The sequence below is a fragment of the Monodon monoceros genome, unplaced genomic scaffold (assembly GCF_005190385.1).
Source record: "Monodon monoceros isolate NGI ecotype Baffin Bay Population unplaced genomic scaffold, NGI_Narwhal_1 Super_Scaffold_4, whole genome shotgun sequence".
NCBI classification, from domain to species: domain Eukaryota; kingdom Metazoa; phylum Chordata; class Mammalia; order Artiodactyla; family Monodontidae; genus Monodon; species Monodon monoceros.
In genome coordinates, this window is record NW_021703781.1 from 77,981 (window position 1) to 100,562 (window position 22,582).

The window sequence follows — 22,582 nt, forward strand, 5'->3', positions numbered from 1 at the left end:
GGCGTCAAGTGCGTGCTGGTCGGCGACGGCGCGGTGGGCAAGACCAGCCTGGTGGTGAGCTACACCACCAACGGCTACCCCACCGAGTACATCCCCACCGCCTTCGACAACTTCTCAGGTGAGCGGGGCCGGGGGCGGGGGCCTGCGGGGGGCGTGGGGCCGCGGGGACCGGGAGCCCTAACCCTGGCGCGGGGAGCGGCGGTCGCCTCGCCATTCAGGGGCAGACGGTGGGGTCTAACAGGTCGCGCCCAGGTGGCCTGGTCAGTTTCCTGGGTAGAGAAGTTGCGTCAGGTCGACGTTGCTGGCGCTGCTGCCGGGTTTCGATCGGAAGGTGACGCGCAGGTGCCATTACCTGTGGCCCGAGGGTCCGTCCTTTCCTGTTGGTGGCTCCCCTCCCGAGGGCGTCTCCACTTTTAAAGAGCTGCGGAGACGGGGGAAGAGAGTGGATTTAGTGGAAATGGCACTAGAAGCACTAGGGAGGGCCGAGGTTTGGATTAAACCTGGAGAGTAAACACAGCTTCTTCCCTCCGAGCACCAACGCTTCCCCTGCCCCCGCTTCCACCGCCCCCATGGGCTCTGTTTCTGAGTCTTAGTATCTTTTCAGTATCTCTTTAAGCTACTGAAAGCTCTTATGTGTACAGTGCTATGTCATTTGGTTTGGTAGCTACCAAGATAAAGGAGTCCTTACTCTTGATTTTTCAAGTCTTTTTGAAATTTAAGAAAAAGTTAAAATCTATGGAAGCTAGGGTGAAACACTTTCTCTGGGTTTTTTTTTTAAAGCGCACACACACACACACACACACTCACACACACACACACTCACACACAAGCTTCTGTATCTTTTGGAAAGTCATGGTGGCAAGGACTTGCTTTCATCCACCTGAAAGGCACCCTAGGTAAAGCAGTGCTGTGCTACTGGGTTTCCCACCTAAACGATATTGTTTTTTTCCTCCTCCCAACTGAGTAGTGTAAAGATGTGTAAACAATTTAGAAAGTTGTATTGAGACAAAACGGAGTACTTCATTCAAATAGAAACCTCAGAGCAGCGCCCTGATGCAAGCCCCTCCCCAGATACCCCTTCCCAGTGGAAAGGTGGGAATGGTTTTGTTTCCTTTCCTTTTCTCTTTTAATCCGCTCTTTGAGCTGACATGGAGAGATAAGCTGTGCCCTCTTTTATAAGCAGGACAATGCGGGCAGCCTGTGTTTGCACGTGTTCTCAAAACAAGGCACACTTTTATGATAAACCCCAAAGTCACCGAACGTTTCCCAAGGGAAAGCAGAATTATTTGTGAGATTTTCCACTGACTTAAAGCTGCAAGGTTGGTTCCCACTTACCCCCCAGTGTTGTTTTTGGGTTTTTTGAAACAAGTGTGACAGGAAAATAAATCTTCTGGGGCTGGGAGAAAAGCGCAGGCCCTTCTGGGTGCCATCAAAGCTTCTGGCCTCCTGCCTTCTCTGGGGCATGGAGCGAATTGCCCGCCCTGCAGGTTTGGGTGCAGAAATACCTCACGGGTCTCTTTGTTTTAGGCAAGTCTTGAATTCACTGGGGACCCAGAATAGGAGCTGAAGGGTTTGGAGTGAGAATGGTCATACAAATTAAAACTATCATTCTTCTGGAAAAGGTTAAAAGAGACCCCCCTGACAGTCCTTTTGGTCTTATTTTTAAGCTGTGGTTTCCGTGGATGGGCGGCCCGTGAGACTCCAGCTCTGTGACACTGCAGGACAGGTCAGTATCACATCGCTGCTCAGTGCTGGGCGAGGACAGGGCCTTTTAAAGCCCTTCACCCCCGCCCCAGCTGGGCCATTCTAGAGCCCCACCCCCACGTATGGCCCCTCACAGAGGGTGGTGGTGGGGACACAGAGCTCCGTGCCAATAAAACAGGGTTTGGCCCGGCTCTGTGTGGGCAGGACAGGGGAAACAGGGTCAAGAGAGGTTCTTATCTTCTGGGAATTTTGGATCTTATTTACTTTCTGGTTTTTATTAAAAATTATCAATGTTGCTTTGTGCTCATTTCTCAAAGTAAGTTGGCCGTAGCTTACGACCATTTTATTAAAGGTCAGCAAGCCAAATACTTAATAAACTTACTCAAGAAGAAGATGGAGTTCACGTCAGTAAGTGTTAATGTTTCCCTTCCTGAGCATGGTTGGACTTGCTGGGGTTGCTCCCATCCCTTGAAGCAGAGATACAGCGGCCCAGCCTGTCCTGAGCTGGAGGAATGAATGAGCCGGGACCTGATCCTTCTGAATCGCGAACATTTATTCCTGTCTTGGCCAGGCACTTGGACAAGACAGCCAGGGAGCTGGTGGGAAGACCCGGTGTGAGGTCCCCTTTGGGGTGTCCCTGAAGAACTCCAGGGACCCCGGTTCCCCCGAATGGTGCTCACGTCACTGAGTTCTCACCGTGCTCTGTGAGGGCCCAGGGTGCCGTCTCTTGAGTTTGCCAAAGTGACAAGTTACTAAGCATGTAGTCTCTCCAGCACTTGAGAAAGTGCTGGGGTACTTTGTTGGCAGGTAAAAGTGCCCACTTCACTTCTGAGGTGTCACACGACCATATACATTAAAGAAGAAGCTGGCTTTCCAGTGTCCCCAAGAACCTCCTCCACACCAGGGCTTCTCAGTTACTCACCCACTTGGGACAGCAAATCCAGTCAGGGCTTTGTTTTCAAACCTCGATGTGACACAAGACTGGGCAGCCTTGATCCCCAGCAGAACGCTGGTTTGGCGGTGGCCACGGTGGCACACGTCATAGCCAAACCTCTTCTGCTCTGTCCTTACTCTTCCACTGGGGCTTCCCAGTTCCCCCTTTATGGGGAGCAGAAAAAACCAACCGGTCTGCATTTTCTTGCCTGTGGAAAATAAAAATCAAAGAACACAGGCTCTTCTAATATTTAATCTTTCTGGACGCCCTGCTGCTATTTATAATGAAAGCTTAATTGCTTTGTATAAAGTGAGAATGTTTTTCCTACCTCGGGTCAGATTTTCTGATGTTTAAAATGAAGACAGGGACTTCCCTGGAGGTCCAGTGGTTGAGACTCTGGGCTTCCAACGTGGGGAGCATGGGTTCGATCCCTGGTCGGGGAACTAGGATCCCGCATGCCGTACAGCACGGCCAAAAAATAAAATAAAATGAGGGTCGAGTAGCACCTCCATAAACAGAGGCCTCCCTTTTGTAGCAAGATGTGGCAGCTGAACAGCCCGAGAATAAGACAGAAGGCAGGAGAACTCAAGACACCAAAGGGTGTGCTTATCTGGGACCCTTTAGGGAGGAGCAGGCAGCCCAGTGCAGGCAGCTGCCCACCGCTGGCTCGCCTGTCAGGTGTTGGTTCTGCTGGCAGACATGGCTTCCCGGGCTGGGGTTCCCTGCCTCATGCCTTCTCGGTGCCTGGTACAGAGTGGGGCTTCTTCACGGTTTGTAGAATGGATCAATCAATAAATGGAGTGCTGGGTCCTGGGGGAGGCAAACTTAAGTCATGGGCTTGCCGCTCAACAGACTTACAGTCTACCTGTTAGTAGAACTTGTGAAAGAAACCAGTGAGGTTACAGGAGGAGGACAGCAAAGTCAGCTCAAGGGGGCAGGATGGGTAGACCCAGGAGGAAAATCTCTGAGCAATTTTGAAAGAGGAATAGGTCTTTTACCAGGAACACTATGTAGAAATGATCCTGAATTATCAAGAAAGAATTTAATTTTTTCCTTAGTAGGGTCTGTTTCAAAGTCAGGGCATCAAGAGAATCATTTTAAACGTATTTTCATGGAAAAGGTTCATAATTCGGGAAATGAAAAGGTTTTGGTGCAAGTTGGTAAGCTTTGGTTTATTTGGAAATTATCCTTCTGCTCTCCCAGCAGTTATTCTTGTTTGTTTGTTTGTTTTTTTGAATAGATCCATTGTTTTATTTATTTACTTATTTTTGGCTGCGTTGGGTCTTCATTGCTGGGCGCAGGCTTTCTCCAGTTGCGGCCAGCGGGGGCTGCTCTCCGTTGCGGTGCGCGGGCTTCTCATGGCGGTGGCTTCTGTTGTTGCGGAGCACGGGCTCTAGGCACGCGGGCTTCAGTAGCTGTGGCACGTGAGCTCAGCAGTTGTGGCTCACGGGCTCTAGAGCACAGGCTCAGTAGTTGTGGTTCACAGGCTCAGTAGTTGTGGCTCGTGGGCTCTAGAGCGCAGGCTCAGTAGCTGTGGCGCACGGGCCTAGTTGCTCCGTGGCATAGCTGGATCTTCCCGGACCAGGGCTCGAACCTGGGACCCCTGCATTGGCAGGCGGATTCTTAACCACTGTGCTGCCAGGGAAGCCCTCCCAGCAGTTTTTTTGGTTGAGATTCACAGTATTTCTTACCTGATTAGTAAGTATGTCTAATTGTGTAAGGAATGAGGCCAACCGTCTACAGATTTGTAGAAAACCCGCTTCAAAAACTATTTGTGAAAAATACACAGCTGGTGAGATAAAGTCCGTTTTTTCCCTCTCCCCAAGTATCAGTATTTGCTTTGACCATAAGCAAAGCTGGGTAAGGTGGTAGTCCTTTCCTACCCTCCCTACTCCAGATCTGATAAACTACCTTTTAAGGGACTCGATTTGACACGTGCCATATTCCCTTCGTGTTGTCCCAGCCCGTGGCACTGCGCCCACCCCCACAGGCAGTTGTCATGGTAGCTTCCTGAGGACACAGCGACTGGAGCGACCTCCTTTGCAAAGTCCCAGAGAATGTGAGCACCGGTGGCCGTCGCCTAGGGACCAAACGCAGGTTTCACATAGCAGCTGAGAGCTGGGTAAATAACTAGAAATCGCTTCTTGTGCCTTGGAGTTTTCTTGTTGGGGGCTCAGTGAGCATGTAAGATGTTAAAAGGAGTTTTTAATGCTGTGGAAATTTCACTGTGATCAGTTTCACGCCAGGTGAAATTGATCAGACTGAAAGAGAGTGACCAATAGCAGGTGAAAACTCTTCAGCCTTCTGAACCATGAGGCACTTCGGGAAATCTTTATAGTTAAAAAAAAGAAGAACTCCGACTGCAGCTTGACTAGCACTGCTGTCCAGCGGCCTGTCAATCCCACCCGGCCCTGCCCTGCCCTGCATCCCAGGCACATCTCTGGGCCTCAAAACATGTTTCCTTGAGGGTCCATTACAGTTGGCCTTATCACACGTATGTGTGCTGCATTTATTTCAGCAGATAGCTAAGATTTCTGGTCAGCAGGATTTAATTTCTGCCTTGCTTCCCGAGTCCCTCAGCCAGAACCTCAGAGGTCCGGGAGCCAGATTGCCAAAGCCCAGTCACGAGGCCTGGGCCTGTGCTCACCTTTCTTTTTACTGGTAACGCAACCCCAGATCCAGGGCCCAGCAGGTGCGATGACTGCCAGCAGCGCGGGCAACGCCTCCGTCCTGTGCTTCTTCCTTGCAGGCCTCCGAGAACAGAGGGAATGTTTCATTAAAAGATCCTCGTGGCTGGGCCGTGGGCCACCTGGATGGGTTTCTGTGTTTCTTCTTTCAGCACGAAGTTGGCACTAAGAAATCCAAGGCTTTTTTTCTTCTTTCTTCCCTTTTAACTTTTGCATATAGAAGTCGGAGAAGTGGCAGTGACACGGAGAGATGCCGTAGTCCTTCCTGAGGAAGGACTTTAATATTGGTTGACTTTAATATTGTTACTTGGTTGTTGCCCCACAAACTGAAATACGGAGCCTCAGATGAGGAAAGTGAACTCAAATAAGAAGATCCAGGCTTCCCTCATCCCTAGAAAAAGGCCACAGATGCTGCATAACATGCACGCAAATAATAGTTCGTAAATGATCATACGTGTCAACTGAGCGGCAGAAACCTGGGTGACGTTTACGGAATCTATGTGTCACCTTATGCCGGAGGATGGTTGGCACCCACATATAGAAATTTCAAATAGAAATGAGATGATGTAAATGTTTTCCTAGAAGAGAGATGAGTGAAAGCTTTCAGTTAGCTAAATATGGTGCTGCAGGGGACTCTAGGGTGTTTGATATAAAGAAACACTGATTTGGAGACAGATGTCCCTACAAGGGCTGAGGCCATGTCTGTCTGTCCCCAGCCAAATCCCCTGGAGTCTGGTGTCTGATGCGTGGTGCCTGGAGTCCCACATGCATCTCTGTTAGTGAGTGAGTGCGGCACGGCCTTCAGCAGCGTGGTGGGTGGTTGGTTTATATAATCAACTCTAACTTGTTCCATCCAGTTCTCTATCCCTCAGAAGTTGGGTGGGTACACCCTTTCTCTGGTTCTTTATCCTCCCAAAGCATCGTGCGTGGGGGCCTCTGGGATTCATGGAGAGAAAAGAAGGGAGGGAAAGTAAGAGAAAAGGAGGGAGGGAGAAAAAGATAAATCGAGAAGTGTTATATCCAGCAAGTGTGAGACTGTATTCACCAGTGTTGTATGTGACATTGAGAGGCACACATTCTCTGGGTCCCTAATGAGAGTGGCCAAGTCCAGGTCCTCAACTCCAGACCTGTGTCTGATTCCCATGATTCTGCACCGCGTGTGCCCTGAATGTGCCCTGGGTGTGCCCAGCGCAGATGGGATGGAATAGGCATGGCTCGTCGCTGCTGTGAGGATGGGCAGGGATGGGTCCTTACAGAGGCGCTGGGTTCACAGACTGGGGTTCCCTGGAGTCAGGGTGGAGCCCCGAGGATCAGCGTGGGTACTGGGTACGTTTTAAGAGCCTGACTAAGTACCAGAGTTGAAGGAGTGGGTCTGAGTTACTCTGTGCTGAAGCCTAGAGAAAGTAAATTTTATTTTGAAAATCCATCTAATTTAAGGACCTTTCCTATGGTAAATTGCAAGTAGGTCTAGAGCATCAAGGAAAACGTTGAGCACGTCGGGCAGGTTTCCAGGGGCTGGGAGCATTGCCCCACTTGGCAGCAGGGGCCTTTTGAGGACTCTCGCTCTTCCTTCCATCCCTCGTGAGCTTTCTGTTACCTGCCAGACCCTTTCCAGAAAAATGTTCAAACGGTCTTTGTGCTGATGAGAACTGATGTAAAAGATAACGTTTGGGTGCTTGGCTCGCTTGCAGGATGAGTTCGACAAGCTCCGGCCTCTGTGCTACACCAGCGCCGACATCTTCCTCCTGTGCTTCAGTGTCGTGGGCCCCTCCTCCTTCCAGAACGTCAGTGAGAAATGGGTGCCGGAGATTCGCTGCCACTGTCCCAAAGCCCCCATCATCCTCGTGGGGACGCAGTCGGATCTCAGAGAAGACGTCAAAGTCCTCATCGAGCTGGACAAAGGCAAAGAGAAACCCGTGCCCGAGGAGGCAGCCAGGTTGTGTGCTGAGGAAATCAAAGCTGCCTCCTACATCGAGTGCTCGGCCTTGACTCAGAAGAACCTCAAAGAGGTCTTTGATGCAGCCATCGTCGCCGGAATCCAGTACTCGGACTCTCAGCAGCAGCCCAGGAAGTCCAAGAGCAGGACTCCGGACAAGATGAAGACCCTGTCCAAGTCCTGGTGGAAGAAGTACTGCTGTTTCGTATGATGCTGGTGGGGCCCCGACGGGCTGTGTTCCGACGAACTCCGCACTAGAGGCTATATTAGCTGAAACGACCCCTTTGACCATGTAGAACCTGTATAGAGAATGCGCGTGTATATGGATTATAGGAGATGCTCCAATGTATGTATCCTTTCTCGCCTTTGACCTTCTCGTTTGTTTGAGCCGAGGGATGAGATACTTATGCAAGAGATTTTTGAAGTAAGTTAAGCGTTTGTCATGACTCTGGGAATTTAGAGCTCTAGACCTTTGGATTAATTTATATCTAATATGAAAAGTCACCTCAGATCTGGGCGTCCAGAGTGAAATTTTGCCACGAGATAATGCACAGAAGAACAAAGAGGAAATGGCATGGTTAGCTGTCCCTTGATTGAGGGCCAGCTACGGTCAGAGTAACTCTTAGCTTTGAAACCTCATACTTTTCCCCCTTTTTTTTTAAGGAGCAAAAATCTGAGAAAAAAAAAGAGAGAGACCTCTGCCTATAAAACCTCAAATCAGTCACTTTGGTTGTATTCTTATACCTGGTTCCTAAAGATTTAAAAGCAACCAACAAAAAAACATGCCACTAACTATGGTGCTGTGTAGACCAAAAAGGAAAAGTTGTTGATGGGAGTTTTTCATCCTGAGATCGTATCAACAGCCAAAATGCCATGAGGAGTGTAGCAAGTGATAGCTCTGTTTTCTTTAGGGAGTGATTCGCGTTGAGCTCAGAGCATGGTATTTGCTGTCATACACATGAGCCAAACTGCCTGAACCTCTGTGATGACAGCGCTCAGGAGACCTGTCGGGGTTGTTTCTTACCTTCTAGGCTTCCCTTGCCCCATCTTCAGGGGGCGTGAACCCTCTTGCAAAGCCTGTAGCAGGCAGATGTTTGGGGGACACAAAATGTCCTTATTTTCCTGAAGTCAGCGTAAAGGTACTTCTTTGTGTACGCACGCAAACACGGATATAGAGGTGGCCATTCTTCCTTCTGATTCAGACTTTTAAACAGTTAATGGGAAAAAATGTGGCCCCAGAAGCAGCTGTGAGGGAAGCCTGGCTTCCTCTTTTAACACTTTCTGGAACAGATCTCTTTTTGATGATGCCTTGAGATGTGATTCTAGGTGGATCTTCACACATTTTGGAGCCCATGTTAAAACATGAGCGTCTCTTAGAACCTATTTTAATATGAATGTCTCTTGAAACCTATTAAAACAGCCAGTGAAATCCACACATGCCTTTCAGGGACCTGGTGATAGAGACAGCGCCTCGTGTGGGATCGGTGGTGGCAGGGACCGCAGCACCCTTGCTCAGCTGTCTCCTCACTGTGGAACAGTCAGAAAACCACATATTGGTGACATGTTTGTGTTCTTCCAGGTGGCGGTTTTTAGGGCTTCATGTTCTGGAGGGGAAAAGTACCCGAAGTGCCAGAGAGCAGTTTTACTCTGGGATGGGGCTGCTTCTGAGATGCCGAGAAGTAGCTGAATGCATCAGATTGTGACGTCAGGCTTGCAGTGGTGATGCAGATCTACCAATATCAGTCAGTAACTGGGGAAATCTCTGTAATGCCAGCAGGTAGAGGAGTTTATCTTTCTGTGGGTCTTGTCCTTTTTATGTTAAAAAAAAAAATCCAATTTGTGTTTCTTTTTACAGAAAGTAAATGATCAGACTATACTTTAGGTTACAGGCTTCTTTTATTTCTATTAGTAAATAAAATTAACTAATTTCCTTGTTTAAAAACTGAAAAACATGCTGTTTATTATTTATTTTTCAGTACATTGAAATTGATATCATTGCTTCCTGAAGCGTTTAGTTACATCCTGAGTGAATAAAATTACTTCATTTGTGGAAATGCCGCAAACTTACCTAATGAAATGTGTTCGAAGCTTGGTGCCTGGCTCACCTACCCGTGAGCTTCCCAGACGGGGCTCTGCCTGCCCTGGTGTGGAGTGGGTGAGGAAGGGTTATTTGACTGGCAAGTGATTTCAAACAGTATTTTTATAGTAAAGCAAATGTCATGGAGTAAAATGCAAGTTAATTTTTAAGACTGAACACAAAACTTGAAAGAAATTTTATGCCTGTGACAGCATATGGGGCTCTTCTTGGTCCCCCGGTGGAGGGGGGAACCTTTGCCACCCTCTGCCTTTAGGGCCAGCGGTTGGTGAGGAACACCTCTGTGGTCCAGTTCCAGAGCTTTACTTGTGTTTCATTTTCAGCCCCGCTTGATGCAGCCTGTACTATTAGTGCGAAAAATCCAGAAGGTTGACACTGAGATGCAACAGGTTTTAATATGTTGCCAAATTTATAGAAGAGTAAATGCACAATTGTACTCGAGGTTTTCCTCCATTTTTACTTCTTGGGGAAAATAAAGATTTGGGCAGAAAAGTTTTTAAAAGTATGTGCTCGAGTTAAATATAAATTTGATTCACTTCAGAGCTCAGACGTTGTTAAACTTACAGCTTGGTATCGAGGAGGATGTTTTATCAGAGTTGTGTTTTGGGAAATACCCTAGCATAAGTCCCGCGGTGTAGGCCCGTCATAATTTAACAATACAGGGTCCTCTACAACTGTCATCTCTTTTCACCATGTGTGTAGAAATGAACCTTTTGTAATGTTGATCTCTGTGCTTGACACACTTATGAGAAACCACCCACCTCTTACACAAGCCCAGAGGAGGGCAGGTCTTCTCCCCAGTTTTCTAAAAGGAACAGCAGGTGCAAAGGCCCTGAGGCAGGTTACCTGGTGCCTTACCAAGTCATACTTTTCTGTTTTTCCATCATGTGGCACGCAGGATCTTAGTTTCCCAACCAGGGATCAAACCCACACCCCCTCCAGTGGAAGCGCAGAGTCTTAACCACTGGACCACTGGGGAAGTTCCCATACTTTTCTGTTTTTAAGTGTAAATGATGTTGAGCAGAACGCTCTCCTTGAAGATGCTCTCCAGGAGGTGGTAGGAAATAAATTCTGACTTGTGGCTCTAACGGCACCTGTGTTTTCTACCAAAGAATTTCTTTGGGAGTGAAGAGAAGTTCAGGGGTGTGGAGAAGCAGGCCCCTGAGGTGTGGTGGGAATGCGTCTGTTCAGGGTGGGGTTTGAGAATTCCGGGTTCCATCTGAGATGAGCACCCTGTGGGTCTGTGTCTGTGATGGGCTGTGTGCTGACCTCCCTGTCTGTTCTAGGAGCCCAAGTCCAGGCCCAGAGCAGCAGTGAGCATGGGGTGACGCTGAGGTCACAGATATGCCTGGGCTTCCTCCTGTGGGGACAGGGCTGCCCTTCTCACAGGCCGTTGGTGTCCTGGGTGAGAGCACAGGTGCACACATGGGGTAAACGTCTGCAGTGGCCCTGGGAGGAACCTGGGCTCCACCAGCTTCACAGTGAAGGCCAGCAGGGTTCCCCATCTGCAGGGGGTGGACAGCCTTCCTGGTCCTCTAGCGAAGGACAGGCCTGTCTCCTTCCTTCCCCACATCACCTTCCATGTCAAGGCTACGACTCTTTTGTATCCACTGACCAGTCAACCACAGTGGACTAGAAAACTGGGCAGAGAGCCACTAGAACCACTGCCCACCCGCATGTGTCCTGGAGTGCCGAAAGCCAGCCAGCCAGCCAGCCTCCTGGCCCCCACTGGCCTCCGAGAGCAGCCTGACCCTTGCCCAGAGGCACCTGGAAGTTTCTCCTCACCCGGCCCCAGTCCGACCTCCCTTATCTGGGTCAGGCCTTCCCGGGGTACAAGGACAGAGCTCCCAGTCCCTTTAGAGGAGTTCGGGCGTCTTCACAGAGATGTTCACATGACCTGAAAGGAGATGAGGGGAGAAAAGTTTTCTAAAAGGAACAGCAGGTGCAAAGACCCGGAGGCAGAGGAATGTCTGGCATGTCCTGGAGGCCGGTGTGGGTGTGGACAGAACAGAAGGAGTGCAGGGAGGGGAGGGGGTCAGGGAGGGGAATGGGAGGGGGAGGGGAGGGGGAGAGGTTAGGAGGAAGCCATGACATCAGGGAGAGGCAATGGGCTGGGCCCAGCAGGCAGGCTGTTTGGGCTTGAATCCTGGCTCTGCCGCTTACTGGTTGTGGTTCCTTAAGCAGCGTAACCTCTTAACCTCTCTGTGCCTAAACTTTGGAATCTGTAAAGGGGATAAGCATGGCACCTGCCCCAATGGGCCCATGGAGTTATGAGTATGAAGGGCTGGTGCCCTGTAAGCCTCAGGAAATGTCCACTCTGACCGGACGTTTTGGTAACGTCTTCCTGGCAGGACGCCCAGTTGATCAACTTACACCTGGCCCCTGAAGGCTTTCTTCTTTATCTTTGTTAAATTTTATGAGGCTTACGCATTTTATGCCTAATAGCACATTCATTTTTCAGTTTCCACTCGTTTTTATAGAAGAGAGAAGTCCTTCAATTATGCCAGGCCTGGCACGGGCCGAGGGGGTGAGGGGTGTGCGTGCCAACTCTCCACCCCCGGCTGGAAGATGGGAAGACCGAGACAGAGCCCTGAGGCGGCCTGGAGCGTTGGGCGTTGGGCGAGGCTGCAGGTGAGTGGGGGGCCCAGGGCCCTGCATTCCTGCCAGGGCTGGGCCTCCCTCCACCCCCTTCACACGGGGAGGCCTTGCTCTCGTTTTTGTGAACTGGAGCCATTTTTAGAGCCCCTGTTTATCAGAGTCACCAACTGCAATGTCCCTGTCACCCCAGGCAGCACCCACCCCTAACAGTAAAACCAGGGTCTGCACGTGACAGAGGCGTGTGGGTGGGGTCGATGCTCATCCCTAAAAGGAGACACATTTCTGGGCAGCATCTCTGCTCAGGCCCTCCTAATGTCCCACGTGCACTTCAGAGCTAACTTGCTGTGTTAGTTTCCTGTCACTGCTATAGCGAAAGACTGTAAACTTAGCGCCTTAGAACAACACGGATTTCTCACTACGGTCCTGGAGGTGAAATTCTGAAACGGGTCTCCCAGGCTGAAGTCGAGGTGTGGCCAGGGCCGAGTTCCTCTGTGGAGGCCCTGGGGACCCATCCTCTCGCCTCTTGCAGCTCTGGGCGCTCCATGGCTCGGGGGCTTCCTCCACCTTCAGAGCAGTGATGGTCTCTTAAGTCTTCCTCAAGTGGAATCCCGCTGACACTGACCCTCCTACCTCCTCTTCCACATCTCAGGGCCCTTATTTTGGTGTTGGGCTGACCCAGAGGGTCCAGGGTGATCTCATCTCAGGGTCAGGGGATGGGAGATCCTAATTCCATCTGCATCCTTAATCCCCCTTTGCTGTGTAATCCACGTGTTCACAGGATCCGAGGCTTAGGGGGTGGACATCTCTGGCGGCCATTCTGCTGACCACACTCATCTCCCGGAGGTCGGCTCACGGCTCCCTGACACCCTCCTTTGTGTGCCCCTGTGCTCACAATCTACCGCCATGGTTGCCACTGTCCAGACTAGAAATCGGTCATCAGCCCAGACTCCCTTTCCTGCACGTTCACATCTGATTGGCCACCAGGTCCTGTCTGTTGGGTGTCATCGTCATCGTCCTCCCCCTTCTGCCACAAGGGTTCTGTCCCCTCCTCCAGCCTGGCCTGTCCGGCCTCTCTCCATGGCACCCGCAGGCCAGCAGGATTCCCCCCCTCCCTTTTTAAAAAAATAAATTTATTTATTTTATTTTTATTTTTGGCTGCGTTGAGTCTTCATTGCTGCACGCAACAAAAGCTTTCTCTAGTTGCAGCGAGCGGGGGCTACGCTTCGTTGTGGTGCACGGGCTTCTCATTGCGGTGGCTTCTCTTGTGGAGCATGGGCTCGAGGCACCGTGGGCTTCAGTAGCTGTGGCACATGGGCTCAGTAGTTGTGGCTTGCAGGCTCTAGAGCACATGCTCAGTAGTTGTGGTGCACGGGCTTCAGTAGTTGTGGCACACAGGCTTAGTAGTTGTGGCTCGCGTGCTCTAGAGCGCAGGCTCAGTAGTTGTGGTTCATGAGCTTCGTTGCTCCACGGCATGTGGGATCTTCCCAGACCAGGGCTCAAACCCATGTCCCCTGCATTGGCAGGCGGATTCTTAACCACTGTGCCACCAGGGAAGTCCTTTTTCCCTCCCTTTTAAAAATAAGCAAATCTTTTCATGACGCTTCACTTCTAAGAAATGTTCGGTGGTTCTCCATTGCCTATAGCACTGATCTCCAAACATTTTATTATGCCTCCAAATTTTGCAGACCGCACACGATAATAGTTGTACTTTTACTATTTCTACCAAAATGATAAATGATAAAAAGCCCATGTCATTATACTTTTCAAAGCCTTTGTGAATTCAAAAATGATTTTCATCTGATTTTATGTCTGGTAATACTTTCAGCTGATACTAAGTTAATCACAAAAGCATCGATATGTAATTGCAAAGCAGTTCATATGTGTGCAATGTTATGCTGCACGCAAGGCTCCATGTACCTGTGGATCCTTCCATCCCGTCATTAACGCCATAGCTTCTCCGGGCTTTGTGGCCCTCAGGTGGGGAACTACAGGTCTGCGAAGATTCTCCTGCTCTGGATCTCACCTCCTGTCCACTTTGTGTGTCCTGCCCGTGCCCCACCTGGTTCACACCCCGGGGCCCCTGGATGAGCCCTGCACTCTTCTGTGCCTGCACTCTGGTGCACTTCACTCCCAGGGTGTGGAAGCCCCCTGTGCACGTGTCTGCATAACCAGCCCCTCCTTGGTCTCAGGATTGATGCCACGTTCTCTGATGAGTGTTCTGATGCCCCCTGCAAGCTTGCTTTTACTCTCTCTTGGCAAAGAGAGCACACTTCTTCTAAAAAACAGCTCTTACAGCTTGTTCCAGCCTTCTCTGACCCCTAACTCCGGAGAGGGTGCCCTCCACCTGCTTTTACTACTCAGGAGAGGGCCCAGGACACCGGCCACATGGCTCTTCTTCCTCCTTTGCCTTCTTCTCTCTGCTAATTTGCACATGGACAGCATCTGCTTTCTTTCTGCTGAATGTAGTCACAAGAGTAAGACAAAGCCAGGGCTTCCCTGGTGGCGCCGTGGTTGAGAGTCCGCCTGCCGATGCAGGCGACGTGGGTTCGTGCCCCGGTCTGGGAGGATCCCACATGCCGCGGAGCGGCTGGGCCTGTGAGTCATGGCCGCTGGGCCTGCGCGTCTGGAGCCTGTGCTCCGCAACGGGAGAGGCCACAACAGTGAGAGGCCCACGCACCGCAAAAAGAGTAAGACAAAACCAACACCCAATAAAGGACAGTTGTGTATGTGTGCGTGTGTGTGTGTGTTCAGGTGTTAGGGATGCTATGATCTCCTGTCACTGATAGTTGAAGGCCAAGGTGAAGATGGTCCCCAAGGATGTGAAGGGCAGGGCCTTCAGGGTGTCACCTTCACACAAAAGTGAATTATTACGTGAACACAAAGTGGAACTAAGCAGAGAGACCAGCTCCATGGCCAGCAGAGCTTGGGGACCACCTGCCTGAACTCACAGCCACGTGGAGAGGGTTCCAGGCAGGTTCGGTCGCAGTCTTGGTCAGAGGTGGGCAATGTGGGCTGCACCCTCCTTGGCTTCACTGGCTGACCAGGGATAGACATGCCACGTCCTCCCCAGTGGGGTGAGAGCTGCTGGGGGGAGCAGTCACTGACTGTGAGTATTTCTGGCCCCATTGACAAAAGCATCTCTACTGGGAAATGGATGAAATCTTGTCCTTTCTTGATATCATTAACCGTCTCCCTTTATTCTTCAGGACACCACAAGCAGCTTTACTGTGACCTGGCATCTCAGGGAGGTCTCCAAAGTGGGGGACTGCACCCGTCATGCCAACTGCCAAGTTTCCCTTCCCAAGACCCTAGTAGAGTGACTTCTGACCTGAATTGGGGAGAAAAAACGTACTAAAAATGCTGATGTAAATATTTTACATCTTTGCCTGGTTTTACAGAAGGTGCAGGAACATTCTCCACAGGGCCGTTTCTAGCATTTCCTCTCAGCCAAACAGCTGGACATGTAACACTCATTTAGCAGCTGGTGGTGTTGCTACGGAAAGCATCCCCAAGGGCACGTATTCTTCTTGTCCTGCTGCTTTGGAGCCTTTAAACTTCTGGCAAAAAGAGAACTTAGACGCTCGCGTGGACCCCTCAGCACACGAGTGTCGTAGTAGCATGTGCATCAATCACACTTTGCTGTGTGCTGGGTAACAGTTGGTTCAGGTTTTAACTTTAAGGCGAGAACCAATATTGTACCTGGCTGTTGGAAGGAGACTGTGGTGCTTTGGAAGCTAATGTCACACCTGATGTCCTACCACGGAAATCAGGAAGCCTGATGCTATTTGATTTAGACTTCACCAGACTCTGCTGGCTGGGCCCGGGTTCCAGTTCGAGTTGACTCAAATATCCAGAGAGGCACTTGTTAGGAATTTAGAACTCTGCTGTCTAAAACGTCACCAACCATAGCAATGACAACGGAAACAGTTTGGCTTGCATTTATTCATCAAAGGTTTAATTGGTAAAAATCACACACACACAATCACTCAGAACCCCCAGACTGCCCCCTCCACTCTGATCCTCTCTCCACCCGCCATCCCTTCCCTCTCCCCGTCTTCCTGGTTTCCTGCTTTTCATTCTGGACGAAATCTCAGGCCAGACCACAGAGGCAGGAGGGCTGTACACGGGCTTGTATTACTCATTAGTGATGGAAACCAGACCCGGCCACTGATAAGTGGGTTTTCAAAGCATTTATTTGATCAACACAGTTTACCTCCTTTGTCACTTTATTTCAGGATCTGAGAGAAGAGGATGGGTGAGGCGGGACTGCCTTTGGGACAACCTCCCGTGATCGGTCCTCACCCAGGTTAGATAGTCTCCATGTCAGCAGGAGCCAGGCCCTCGTCTGCAGCACCTCACCTTAGCCCCCCAAATTCATCGGTGCTGCTACGCGTCAAGTGTGTCTATTTCAAAATGGAAAGAGTAGAAGGAGGTCAATTATTGATTAGCTGAACAACCATTTAGGTAAAGCAATTGAATTTTTTCTTGTAAGATGTAGGTAGAGGAGACCAGGGAACAGAGAGATTTGATAAGAGGAGAAAATGTTTCGGAAATATCATAATATCTGAAATTTATGAAGCACATTCATTTCCTGAGCATGAAGAATGTTTTACTTATTTCTGTAACCTGTCTAAATCTTCTCTTGATCAAGCTATGATATAAATGAATACATACATACAATGTCTCTCCTAACTTCATTCCACCCATGATGGGCACGCATTAGATTGGTTGCTATTATTTTTATATTATTTTATTTTTTTATTAAAAAAAAATTATTGGGGCTTCCCTGGTGGCACAGTGGTTGAGAGTCCGCCTGCCGATGCAGGGGACACAGGTTCGTGCCCCGGTCCAGGAAGATCCCACATGCCTCAGAGCGGCTGGGCCCGTGAGCCATGGCCACTGAGCCTGCGTGTCTGGAGCCTGTGCTCCGCAACGGGAGAGGCCACAACAGTGAGAGGCCCGCGTACCACCAAAAAAAAAAAAAAAAAATTATTGGAGTATAGTTGATTTAAAATGTTGTGTTAGTTTCTGCTGTACAGCAAAGTGATTCAGTTATACATATATATGTATCCACTCTTTTTTAGGTTCTTTTCCCATATAGGTCATTACAGAGTATTGAGTAGAGTTCCCTATGCTGTACAGTAGGTCCTTATTTGATACCCATTTTATATACAGTAGTGTGTATGTGTCAATCCCAATCTCCCAATTTATCCCTCCCCCCCTTCTCCCTTGGTAACCGTAAGTTTGTTTTCTACATCTGTGACTCTATTTCTGTTTTGTAAATAGGTTCATTTGTACCATTGTTTTAGATTCCACATATAAGCGACATCATGATATTTGTCTTTCTCTGTCTGACTTCACTCAGTATGACAACCTCTAGGTCCATCCATGTAGCTGCAAATGGCATTATTTCATTCTTTTTTATGGCTGAGTAAGGTTCTATTGTATATATGCACCACATCTTCTCTACCCATTCCTCTGTTGATGGACATTTAGGTTGCTTCCACGTCCTGGCTATTATTGTAAATAGTGCTGCAATGAACATTGGGGTGCATGTATTTTTTCAAATTATGGTTTTCTCTGGATATATGCCCAGGAGTGGGATTGCTGGATCATATGGTAGTTCTATTTTTTAGTTTTTTTAAGGAACCTCCATACTGTTCTCCATAGTGGCTGCACCAATTTACACTCCCACCAACAGTAGAGTGTTCTGGTTGCTACTATTTTTAGAGAAAGAAACAAAAAGACTAATTTTCTAAGGAAGGGACTGCATGAGTTAGTGGTAGAACCCTTACTCAGCAAGGGTATTTTAAGCCTGAGTTTCCTTTTTCCCTTTCTGCCCTTGTATAGAAGATATAGAGGGGCCTTTAAAAACCCCAGTAGGGATGTACTAATTCAAGGATCTATTTCTGTATAACAAGCTACCCCCTCACTTGGCTTAGGGGCTTCAAACAATAGCTGCTTATTTGTTCTTGGGATCCAGTGGGTTGACTGGGCACAGCTGGGCAGTTCTGCTGGGGTCATGTGCAGTTGTGAGCTCCCCCGGGGAGACGGTCTAAATAACCCCCGAGTCTCTCTGTGCCCTCCCATCTTCCATCCCGAGTTACTTTGCAGTGTGGAGACTGACTTCCACAAATGAGTGTGCAAGGGCTTATCAAGCCTGTTTGCACTGTGCTTGTTAACGTCCATGGGTCCAAGCAAGTCCCAAGGCCAAGTCCAGAGACAATGCGGGTGGGAGGGGCAGGGGTTGCACAAGTACAAGACCGCCGGGAGGGGGTTTCCTTGGGGCCCACCAAGTGGACTGATGTGGGAAAAGGAGGCTCTGAGGCTGCCAGGGCTGGTGCAGCCCATCGCTCACGTCTATCCTGAGTGAAGTGTGGTGGAGAATCCAGCTGGTCCGGCAGCTAGGACTTCTGCTGATAAAAGGTGTACTTGTCACCCATGTTGTTTTCATTGGGGTCAATTCAAATGGGTGACATAGTATGTTGCCTTAACTCTATACTGAATCTTCTTCCTCTGAGGGGAGAACACCTGCTTAAAATGGGTGAAAATTGGCCCCTGGCCCAGTGTGCGGACAGCTGGATGAGAGAGAGTGTGGATGTTTCCACTGTTTCCATCTGCCCCCTTTTGCAGCCAAAGTGACAGATTTCAGCTGCATTGGGACAAGTAGAATAATGTAGAGCACAGGGTAAATGAAGCCCTTTAAAAAACCTTATAGTAAGACTGTCTCCATGGGGGGACTTCCCTGGTGACACAGTGGATAAGATTCTTCACTCCCAATGCCGGGGGCCCAGGTTCGATCCCTGGTCAGGGAACTAGATCCCACACGCACGCCGCAAGTAAGAGTTCACCTGCCACAACTAAGGAGCCCTCCTGCCGCAACTAAGACCCCGGGCAATAACAACAACAAGAAGAACCTATCACCATGATGAGCATGATTGAAAGTAGTAGATTCCAGACAGAACTGAGACCACCCTGTCCCCTGTCCCAGGGCAGCAGGGCCGGGTTCCGGGTGAGCTGCTCCGCTACCTCCCTTCCCACAGTGCCATCATTGGTGGTCGTGCCTGCGGTCCTGTGTGGGACCCTCTGATCTGTCTATCGTTATTCTCCTGCCATGCCCTGTCCACACTTCTGAGACATTAGTTTGCTTTTCCCTCGTAAGCAGTTCATAATAGGCCCCCATTTGGGGTTAAAAGGAGAGCAAAGCCCTGGGGGAGGGGCCGTGGCAGTGCCATGGGAGGGGCTGCAGGGCACAGAGCCAGGGCCGGGGCCGGGGGTTGGAGCAATGCCCAGTGTGACCAGGCTTCCTGGGGCCTCGTCCTGCCTTGGCCGCTGACCAGCTCTTGATGTTTAATTTCTCTGAGCTTTAATTTCTTCAACTTCACCGGGAGCTGAAGCTACGGAATCTCCATTGTCCCTTTTCTGTATAATTTTAAGATAATTACACTCCTTTTCAGCCTTGATCTCCATAGGCTTAAGAGCTGCCATCTTAAGCAAAATCAGTGTCAAGAAATCATTGATTGTCACCAAACTGCAAGTACAGAAAATGATGTCTTAAGACTGTTGGGGTCAGCAGGCCAGGTGCTGGTGGGCAGAGGCCTTCTGCACAGAGACTTGGAGGGAAGAGGCAGCTGTGCTTCTTACGAGCACAGCAGGCTGAGTCCTGGGGAAATACAAGTTTTCCCAGGAAGACAGAAAATCTCTCACTTTCTGATGCATGAACTGGTCGGTGAGTTAATCTTCACTAATCAAAACTTGTGAAAAGTTAAAGGAAAAGAAGGAAAAAAAAAAGAGGAAAAGGGAGAAGATTCAAATAGTACAAAATAGAGAAAATGATGAAGTTAACTAAAGTGAGCTTATGCCATGAGGGTTTGTTGGTTGTTCTCTCCAGCAAGAAAAGAATTTCTCAGGCACCCGTCTGTGCCACCCACGTGATGCCGAGCGCACAAAATCCTTGTCCTTTAAGAACTCACTCTGCTGGACTCGGAAAGTCATGTAGAGAGAAATATGCTCCCTCTTTGATCTGTTCTCGCTGAGATTTCCCAAGTTAATTAGTCTCTTTTGGGGAGATGGAGTTATCTCTTATTGACTCAATAATGATTAACTTTTAACAGTTAACCATGGCTTTCAACCACAAATATGCTATAATTTAAACAATATCATCATGTCCTTAACGGACAAAGATGGGAAAGTCCTTAAGGACTTATTAATCGTGGACCTTTATCCCCAAAGGCTGCGTTGAGCGTAGCTCTGCTAGGCCTCCAAGAGTGTCAGGATTTAATGCGTAACGAGGGCTGGCGGTCGGTCGTCCTGCACTGTGGCTGTGACCACTGTGCCCCAGGGGGTAGGGAACAGGTGACGGGAACTGTGTGCTGAGGGAGAACTTACCTTTGGAAACTACTGTTAACAACTGTTTATTTTAATACTTTTTGAATCGTAAAATTAAAATATTCTCTGTGCTCTACAGTAGGACCTTGTTGTTTACCTATTCTCTATATAATAGCTTACCTCTGCCAACCCTAACCTCCCACTCCATCCCTCCCCCACCTCAGCCCCTTTGCAATCTCCAACCATAATGGAAAAGAATATAGCAAAAAGAATATATATATATATATATATACACATAACTGAGTCACTTTTGCTGTACAGCAGAAATTAACACAACATAGTAAATCAACTATACTTCAATTAAAAAAATAAAAATTAAAAAATTAAAAAAGATTCTTGTTATAAGAATATTGGAAAAACTGGAAAGGAGAAACACAGTCACAGCTCCACCCCCCAGGATTTTGGCACTTTCATCCCAGCCTTTTCTCTCAGGCACTGCACTTTCTCCTCACTGTGTGTCCTCGTCCCCGACACATCATCAGGCGTCCCTGTCCGTCTTACCAGAGACAGCCGGTAGGCCTGCCCTTATGGCTTTGAACCGGCCAGCTTAAACTCCATTCCTACATTGATAGGAGGTGGGGAAACTCCTTGGGGCCTCTGCCTCAGATGGCTCACTTCTGCTGAAATTTTTGAGTTTAGTCTTGTGAATGTTCTTTAATCTTTCACACTAGTTTGATCCAGGCGAGGGACACACGCAGCCCCCTCAGTTTCCTCTGTATGTGAACATCCTGCCGGCTGCCAAGCCCATCCGTGCTGGGGCCCCGGGATTTCTCACCTAAGCTGCGCCCCCTGATAGGAGGGGTTCTCCACACCTGCCTGAGCCCCCGCTCCCTTGTTCATGACAGGTGTCGATCATACTGTACAAACCATTGGCAAGCATCCGATGTTTTATCTCCATTCTCAGGCACCATGAAAAGGAAGTTCACGTCCAGGCTGGCTCAGCACAGATGCTGGAGAGCCTACATTGCCCCGATGGTGGCTGGCTTTCCGGAGACTCCTCTCCAGGCTAAGCTTCCTCTGGGCGCCCGTCACAGAGAGGACAAGAGGGCCCCCCCGGATGCAGACAGAACACACATTTGGGAAGAGCTGTTGTTACCCTCCCCTGCCCCACCCCCAAGGCTCTGTGACTTCTTAGATGTGGTCCTGCTGAGAACAAAACACAGCCTTGATTCTGTGTGGAGCTGGCAGGATATTTAGGAAGTACAGATTTTCCAAGAACCAAGAAAATTTTGTGACTGCCACGGGGCCTGGCTGCCTGGGGGCAGCAGCAGTCAGTGCTCCAGTCCTGGAGATCTGGATGGCTGGATGCAGAACGTCCTGTAACAGCTGAGGGTGGGCAGCTGGCGGGCACACCACAGTCCGCCGGGCAGCGGTGGCAGCACAAGCATCAGCAAAGAGCATCTCCACTGGTCTGTCAAGTCGTGGGATGATTCGGGTCCAACTTTTTCTGCAGATCCGTTGAAGAGGGATGTGCCAGTCGGGAGGTGGGTGTCTCTGCAGGTTTACAAGATCAGAAGGCGATACGGCCGTGTGATGCCCACAGAGGCCACATGTGACGCAGCCCATGGCGGCCCCGCTAGGGATGTGCAGTCTTTGAAGTAACAGGTTCAAGTCTGTGACTCGATCAATGTACAATAGTCTCGTACGGAAATTGCTCACTTCCAAATTGGTTTTGAGAAGGTGGTAGGGGGAGGGATAAATTAAGAGTTTGGGATTAATATACACACACGACTATATATAAAATAGATAAGCGACAAGGGCCTGCTGTACAGCACGGGGAGCTCTAGTCAATACCCTGTAATAACCTGTATGGGAAAAGAATCTGAAAAAGAAAAGATATATATATATATATATATATATATAAAAAACTGAATCACTTTGCTGTACACCTGAAACTAACACAACATTGTAACTCAACGATACTCCGATATAAAATAACAATTTAAAAAACAAACAAACAACAAACAAAAATTGGTCTTGGTTTAACTGAAGGAGAAGGCCTTGTTCCCACTGTTCTGAGACTTGATTAAGCGTCTGAAGAGCCATAGTGTAGCGGGCTTAGAGGTCAGACAGACCAGCTCTGAAGTCCGGGGCTCTGCCCTCTGTAACTGCAGAACCGTAAGTGCTACCTTTCTCTGCCTTAGTTTCTTCAGTTAAGAAAAAACGTCCTCTGGACTTCCCTGGTAGCGCAGTGGTTAAGAATCCGCCTGCCACTGCGGGGGCCACGGGTTCGAGCCCTG

The 22,582-nt window shown here is 49.2% G+C and overlaps 1 protein-coding gene across 1 annotated transcript; it reads left to right on the forward strand.

Annotated features, from left to right (window-relative positions):
- RHOU (ras homolog family member U) lies at positions 1–9,205 on the forward strand (the record flags this gene model as incomplete). Its single annotated transcript, XM_029245891.1, has 3 exons — positions 1–118; positions 1,668–1,726; positions 7,017–9,205. Coding segments are annotated over 3 exons (633 nt in total), but the record flags the coding sequence as incomplete, so codon positions are not given.
- Positions 9,206–22,582: the final 13,377 nt, after the last annotated feature.